The sequence below is a fragment of the Gekko japonicus genome, unplaced genomic scaffold (genome assembly GCF_001447785.1).
Source record: "Gekko japonicus isolate JY-2015 unplaced genomic scaffold, Gekko_japonicus_V1.1 scaffold3176, whole genome shotgun sequence".
Classification (NCBI taxonomy): domain Eukaryota; kingdom Metazoa; phylum Chordata; class Lepidosauria; order Squamata; family Gekkonidae; genus Gekko; species Gekko japonicus.
This window is the reverse complement of record NW_015164296.1, coordinates 54,987-63,152: the sequence shown is the minus strand read 5'-3', so window position 1 is coordinate 63,152 and position 8,166 is coordinate 54,987. Positions and strand designations below refer to the sequence as shown.

At 47.5% G+C, this 8,166-nt stretch overlaps 1 protein-coding gene across 1 annotated transcript in view; it reads right to left on the bottom strand.

The window, feature by feature from the left end:
• DROSHA (drosha, ribonuclease type III) overlaps positions 1-8,166 on the bottom strand; it is a 155,264-nt gene that overhangs the window by 100,414 nt on the left and 46,684 nt on the right. The window contains exons 11-12 of the mRNA XM_015408795.1: positions 7,138-7,307; positions 1,851-1,975 (exon numbers count right to left, since the gene is read on the bottom strand). Of these exons, the coding sequence (XP_015264281.1) occupies positions 1,851-1,975; positions 7,138-7,307 (295 nt within the window). The remainder of the gene's footprint in view (positions 1-1,850; positions 1,976-7,137; positions 7,308-8,166) is intronic.

The following is an 8,166-nucleotide window of genomic DNA, read 5'->3' as shown; positions in this document are numbered from 1 at the left end:
CCCGTGTGACCGGGTCTTGTGTTGGTCTTAAAGGTACCACTGGACTGAAACTTCGTTCTGGTAACAATGCAGTTATGCTTTGCTACTTGACTTCTCCTCTCCTCCCCACCCCACCCCATTAAGAAAAGAGCTGAACACTTTTTTGGTCTTCTTAGAGCCCTTTCTAGGAGCCCTCCCCACTGTCAAAGAAAGACACCACCGCCCCCAAACTCCCAGCTGCATGCGCTGCCCAGCACATCCAAGGACTGGCCGTGGCTGACCCTGATTAGCTCCCAAGACTTGCTGAGCTCAGGCCAGATTGGGCTGTCTGTGCAGATCCATAACGCACACACGTTCCCAGAAATGGGCTGGAACAAATCGGAACAGGGGTGCACTGGCTTGAGTAGTCCCGGGAGACCACAGCGGCAGCATTCCTTCAAGAATCCAACAGGCAACACGTGCAAGAGGTTTATAAAAGGATGTGTGGGATGGAGAGAGTTGACAAAGGGGACTTTTTCTCCCTCTCTCAAAACCCTAGAACTCGGGGGCATCCAATGAAGCTGATGGGCAGTAGGTTCAGGATGGAGAGTAGGAAGGACCACTGTGAAGGCCCGGAAAAAAAATGGAAAAATTCGGGGGGGAAACGGGTTTCTTCTGTTTTTTTCCTGAAGCTTTTTTGTTTTTTCCCGAAAAATTGGAAAAATTGAAAAAAGAAATGATTATGGAACGTTTTATTTTAACATGATGAATAAAATATTTTAAGACAAGGTGTTCAAATATTTTCCAAATCATTTCTAAAATATATATATATGGTATCAGATTGATCTAATTTCTGTGCACTGAGGACAAGCAAGTCCTAGGTTACAAACTGAACTCTCCAATGCAAGAACAAGATGCATTTCTTCCTTTAGGAGGTGCTATTGTCAGAAGAAAAGAAAAAGGTTTCAGTTTTGTTTTTGCATGTGGGTGGGTATTCTGTTTGTAATAATTGTTTGTATACACTATATTTTTAATATGCTAGTTGTGATAATTTCATGCCAAGTAAAAATGTCCAGTCATATTTTATGTTCCTAAAGTAACAGAATGACTTTCAATCTAGAAAAGACAAAAGAAATGCTAATGTAGCATTTTTTTTCAATTTTTCCAAAAATTTCCATTTCCCCCCGAAAAAAACGGAAAAAACCCGGGGTTTTTTCCGAGCTTCAAAATTTCCGGAAATTTCACATCTCTAACCACTTTACACAGAGAGTGATTAAAATGTCGCATTCACTTCCAGAGGATGTAGTGATGGCCACAGGAATAAACAGCTTTCACAGGGGATTAGATAGATCCATGGAGGATAAGTCACTCAATGGCTACTGGCCATGGTGGCTGAGGGGAACCTCCACAGTCAGAGGCACTCATCCTCTGGATCCCAGAGCCAGGAGGCAACTTCAGGGGGAAGGCCTCGGCCTCTCAGCCCTGCTGTTGGCCCTCCAGAGGAACTGGTTGGCCACTATGTGAGACAGGATGCTGGACTAGATGGACCACCAGTCTGATCCAGCAGAGCTCTTCTTATGCTCTTATGAAATGAAACACTAAGACTGTAAAAGCCAAGCATTCTTGCTAACCGGAGGGGAAATGAAGCGCTTCAAATGCCCCTCCCTAAAATACGTTACTGTGAAGTGAAATGCAAAAGAACTGCTTGACGCTGGGGGTGAGATGAAAATACCAACCAGAAACAACTTGAGACAAATCTAAAAAAATACTCAAAAGAAGCTCGAGAGCATAGGAGGAACGTGCGTTTTCGTAATTTTAGCAGAAGCGTGAGAGCTGGCACCTGCCCACCAAAAGCAAGCGTGCCCAGGCTAGACTCGACGGTAACAGCTTACTGGGGGTCTCCCGCGTAACTGAGCTGCGCCGGCCGTATTCCGAAGTGGACAATAATGGGGAAGGTAATCACGTCGGGATTGAACTGCTCACGATCCAACTGATCGATGCGAACGGAGCTGGGTTTCTAGAGTAAAGGGAGAGAAGAAAAAGATCAGGCCGTTAAATCTAATTAACAGCAAGCTGGACTGGTATTGGCTACCGCATATGAAGCCCTCCGTGGCGCCTCTCGTTTGCAAGGCGGCCTCTCCCCCGACGCTCCGATGCAACAACTTTGCTCAAGTCATCGGGGGCTTCTGCAGGTGCCGACGTGCAAATGGGCAAAATCAACACCTGCCCGTACACCTGCTTTCTCCCTCGTGGCTCCCGCCGTGTGGAACGGCCTGCCCGAGGAGGCCAGGAAACCTCCCACTCTCTTGGCCTTCCGTAAACCATGCAAAACTGAACTATTCCAGAGGGCTTTTCTGCACGGGCAATACGGCTGCAGAGCACAAAACAGTTTTACAAACTTGCTTAGATAAATTGTTAGGGACGGTGATCTGTACGGCTGCATATAGCTCATTGTAAGCAGGATCCTGTTCATGTAATTTCTGTGCCACTCAATGGGTGCATTCAGACGGGGCATTTGCAACAGTATAGGTGCCGGTTGGAATCGGTGTACTTACCGGCGTTCACACGACGAACATCTGCCTTCCGTCCCTAACCGTTGCAAAGAGCTTTACACCGCTGTATTCTGCTAGTAGGTCCCCAAGTGGTGGTATCCTGAGTGCAACAGTTGTAATCGCTTTACCCCCGTCTGATCGCTCTCCAACGTTGTAGAGCCACTTCCGCTCGAAAGCCCGAGGCTTCCGATTTTTGCCCGCCATTTTTTTTTGTTAGGTTGGCGATATGCGCTTGGGCGAAGCCTCGCCCCGGCATTTTTTTTAAAAAAAGAAAAGGTCCTTAGTTTAAGGTTTTGGAGGACTCCGAGACCTCAGGGAGGCCAGTTTGGTCTTTAAACTTTAAAGGTAAGTCCTTACCTTTAAACTTTAAATGAAAGACGGGGTGTTTTGCACATGCGTGAAGATCGCCATTCTGTGGATGGCTGCCTATGCGCATGCTCAAACTGAGTTTAAAAAAACCCAAAAAACGCCGCCCGCTGCATGTGAACGGGCATACAGCGATGTGCTCCGCAGATTGGAGGTAAGTGTGATCGTGTTTCAGCCGGCATAAACTGCACCGGTTCCAACCGGTACAGTTTATGCCGGCTGGAACGCCCCGTCTGAACACACCCATTGTGTCATGTGAATACTTACGCTGTACTTTGGTTCCATCTTGTAGTTCCAGGTTTCTAAAATCCTAATGTGTGGGTTATTGAACATCCCTTTTTTTTTGTGATTATACTAACTCACGCTGTGTAATCGGCCTTCAGTCCCTGTGACAGAGGCGGACTATAAGCAACGTAAGTAACTTCCAGGGACTCCCTATGCGGAAAATGTTTGTGCTGAACCCATTCTAGCAGAGCATGCTTGACCCCAACAATTATTATTATGTTCATTAGATGGTGCCAATAGTGTTGACGGTTCTGGGGGGGGGGGTTTATCAAGTTACAGCCAACTTATGGTGACCCTTCTTCACCCAAAAAAGTAATTAACCCATGGAACTCATTATCGCAGGAAGTGGTGGTGGATAAAAGCAGAGACAGCTTCAAGAGGGAATTAGATAAACATATGGAGCAGATGTCCATCAATGGCTGTTAGCCACAAGGTATAGATAGGAACACTCTGTCTGGGGCAGTGATTCTTGATGCTTGGGGGGCCAACCGTGGGCGGGCTTCTGGAGTTCTGGCCCCGTTGGTGGACCTCCTAATGGCAGCTGGGTTTGGCCACTGTTTGACACAGAGTGTTGGACTGGATGGGCCACTGGCCTGGTCCAACATGGCTTCTCTTTCTGTTCTTATGCCTGGGGCGGTGATGCTCTGTATTCTTGATGCTTGGGGGAGCAACAGTGGGAGGGCTTCTGGAGTTCTGGCCCTGCTGGTGGGCCTCCTAATGGGCCCTGGGTTTTGGCCACTGTGTGACACAGAGCATTGGACTAGATGGGCCATTGGCCTGATACAACATGGCTTCTCTTATGTTCTTATGACCCCATACAGTTTTCAAGGCAAGAGACGAACAGAGGAAGTTTGCCATTGCCCGCCTCTGTGTAGCGACTTGGACTTTACCTTAGCAGTCTTCCATTCAAGTACTAACCAGGGACGACCCTGCTTAGCTTCTGAGACCAGAGGAGACTGGGTTAGCTTGGCTTATACAACTCATGGCTCTTTACGGAATACAAAAGCACAGTTCCTCCACTTGGCAAAGAGTAGAAAGGAAACGGAGTGATGATTGGAGAGGACAGATGGATGAAAGGACAGGTTTTCAAGGAGAAGAAGAAGAAGAGATTGGATTTATACCTCGCTCTTCACTTGGGAGTCTCAGAGTGGCTTACAAACTCCTCCCCCGTCCCCTCCCCACAACAGACACCCTGTGAGGTGGGTGGGGCTGAGAGAACTCTGACACAAACTGCTCTTTTTCAAGGACAGCTGTGCCAGAGCTTGTGACTGACCCAAGGTCATCCAGCCAGGTGCAAGTGGAGGAGTGGGGAATCAAACCCGGTTCTCCCAGATTAGAGTCCGTGCACTTAACCACTACACCAAACTGGCTTGGATAACTGGCTTGGATAACTGATACTTTTATGTTACAAAGAGGCTCGCGTCAAGGTCGCCCTTTGCCCCCTCTTCTTTTTATTTATTTATTTATTTGATTTCTACCCCGCCCTCACCCGCCAAAGCAGGCTCAGGGCAGCTTACAAGAGATGAACATAAGAACAATGATGACATAAATAAAACCATCTGAAAACAATCCAATATCATAAAGTACTAGCTGGTTGTAAACTAATACATTAGGGATAGCGGCAACCAGGGGTCATTTCCTGCAGGGAGCGCACAGGAGCGGTGCTCCGGCAGTAAAGAGCCCAGGGGGTGGGCACATGCACGTTCCCCCCCCCCCAGCTAGCAATCCAAAAGAGTCCAGTGGAGCCTGAGCGGTGGGTGTTGCCTTCTGACGCACTACCGGTGATGTCAGGGGGTGTGACATATGCAAATAAGTTATGCTAATGAGCTCCTGCCGCACCTCTTTTTCTACGAAATGACCCCTGGCGGCAACCGTTATGCTAATATGGTCTCTGGCCTGCTTGGTTCATCAGTTGCTCTAGCTATCAAACCTTTAGCCTCTACAATTAGAAAACATAACTCTTTGTCAGGAATTATGATCACTACCAAAGGATTCAAACTTAGCTTACTTGCCGACGATATACTGCTATATATAACCAACCCTCGTCAAGTCTATTGCGACTCTGCAAGAAATATTAGATGTTAACTGGCCTGAAAATTAATCACACGAAACTGGAAGCATATCACATTAACCTTTCCACCCAGCAAATTGCCAAACTCCGGGCATGCATATCCTTTCCAATGGACATCATCCCTGCCTTATTTGGTTACTGAAATTCTATTGGGTCTACATGATCTTCTGAAATTTCATCACAACAAATTGCAAATTCTCTCAACTAATTGCCAAATGGGAAGAACTTCTACTCTCACGGATAGGTAATGGTAAAAGGTTTTCCTTGCTCAAAAGCCAGTCGAATCCGACTCTAGGAGACGGTGCTATCTCCGTTTCCAAGCCGAAGAGCCAGCATTGTCCAAAGACGTTTCCATGGTCATGTGGCCGGTGTGACTAAACAAGGTGCGTGGAACACTGTTACCTTCCCACCAAAGCAGTACCTATTTAAAAAGGTGAAGGTTCCCTTGCTCAAAAGCCAGTCGAATCCGACTCTAGGGTTGCGGTGCTCATCTCCGTTTCAAAGCCGAAGAGCCAGCGCTGTCCGAAGACGTTTCTGTGGTCATGTGGCCGGCATGACTAAACACCAAGGCGCACGGAACGCTGTTACCTTCCCACCAAAGTGGTACCTATTTATCTACTTGCAATTTCTTGCTCTCGAACAGCTAGGTTGGCAGGAGCTGGAACTAGAGACGGGCGCTCACTCCGTCTTGCGGCATTTATCTATTTATCTACTTGCAATTTCTTGCTTTCGAATTGCTAGGTTCGCAGGATAGATAGATACAACCTAATCAAATCTTTTCTACTCTCCAAATGCTTATTTCATTTCTGAGCCATACCAACTAAAATAAAAAAAAAGACGTTGAAACATTGGCAAAATACGCTGACCAGCTTTACGAGGGCAAATAAACCCCCCCGGATAAATCATGACACCTTATGTAGACATTCCAAACGCTGTATGAATTCCCCCAATCTAACCACGTACTATGAAGCAATCCAGTTATCTAATCTGATTAAAATGATGAAAATGGAAAACCTATTACACTGGGTTATGATTTTGTCCGAATATACCCACCCTAAAACAGTTCCAGATACAATATGGAACAAACCCTATGTTTTAGGCCAAAGCACATCCAAAAACATACATATCTCTTCTCAATATTACATATTTGGGATAACAAAAGATTAACACTATGACCTACACTATCACAATTCTCCTCTTTTTAAAGTCAGGAATAGTTCTTACCAGGGCAAGATCACAATTTGTTCAAACTTTGGCGGCAAGCAAATCTTACTAGACTAAAAGATATAACCTCAAAACACGGCTTACTCGACAAATCTAGACTTGAAGAAAAATTAGGTAGCTCATTTCTCTGGTTCCAGCAGGGCTCTCTTTGTAGAAAAAGCCCAGCAGGAACTCATTAGCATAATAGGCCACACCCAACAGCAGAAACTCGTTAGCATATTAGGCCACACCCCTGAAGGCACAGCTCATTGGCACAGTAGGCCGCACCCCCATGTTACCAGTAGTGTGGTCATCCAGCCGCACCCACCTTTTGCTTGTTACTCTGTTTACCTTGTTTGTGGTCAAAACCCAGGGCCTTTTTTGTAGCAGGGACTCCTTTGCATGTGAGGCCACACACCCCTAATGTAGCCAATCCGAATGGGTGTGGCCTATTATGCTAATGAGTTCCTGCTGGGCGTGGCCAACTCGGGAGCCAGCCGGAACTCCGTTCCTGTGCGCTCCTGCCCAAAAATAGCCCTGGGTTCCAGTATCTACAAATAACTCAGTCTCTGCAAACAACTTGATATTTCTAACAGAATTCGAAATCATTCTTCGAGAAGCAGGTGGAGTTGATACACTCCCCACCCCCACCGACATAACCAGAGCCACATATAATCTTCCGGGGCGGACGGCTGCCGTTACCATGCCAGAGCTGGTGACGATCATCCCTTTGCACTCTTCGGCATACTTCTGCCACTCCAGCTCTTCCCACTGCAGCATGTTAGCTATCTCCTCTTCGGGGACCAGCGGCTTGTTGCACCGCAGCAAGTACAGCAGAATCTGATGCATGGACAGCACCTCCTTGCCTCCGTCTGGAAAACAAAAACCGTAACCGTGCCGCACGTGAAACACTTCCAAGGGAAGGGGAGACCGTGCGTGAAAGGCTAACGTGATCAGGGCGTGGGATCGTTCGGGCAACAGCCGGTGCCCAAGTTCAGACAGTCAACTGCCCCACCGTGCAACTGCCCATGGAGCCCCCCCCCCCAGGAAGGGCCCAGCACATGATAGATCACATGGGTGCTCTTGACGGTATGAACCATGCACAGCAGCCTGAATAGCCTTGACTCCCCTGATCTCAGAAAGGCTTGGAAGCTAAACACGGTCAGCCGTGGTTAGTACTTGGATGGGAGACCATCAAGGAAGTCCGTGGTTGCTATGTAGAGGCAAGCAATGCCAAACCACCTTTGTTAAACTCTTGCCTTGGAAAAAAAAGGAGGAGGAGGAAGAGGAGGAGGAGATTGGATTCATACCCCGCCCTTCGCTACCCAAAGGTGTCTCAGAGTGGCTGACAAACTCCTTCCCCTTCCCCTCCCCACAGCAGACACCCTGTGAGGTAAAAGAAGAAGAGGTTGGACTTATACCCCGCCCTTCACTACCCAAAGGTGTCTCAGAGCGGCTTACAATCTCCTCTCCCTTCCCCTCCCCACAACAGACACCCTGTGAGGTAGGTGGGGCTGAGAGAGCTCTTTGAGGAGGAGGAGGAGGAAGAAGAAGAAGAAGAAGAAGAAGAAGAAGAAGAAGAAGAAGAAGAAGAAGAAGAAGAAGAAGAAGAAGAAGAAGAAGAAGAAGAAGAAGAGATTGGATTTATACCCCGCCCTTCACTACCCAAGGGAGTCTCAGAGCGGCTTACAAACTCCTTTCCCTTCCCCACCCCACAACAGACACCCTGTG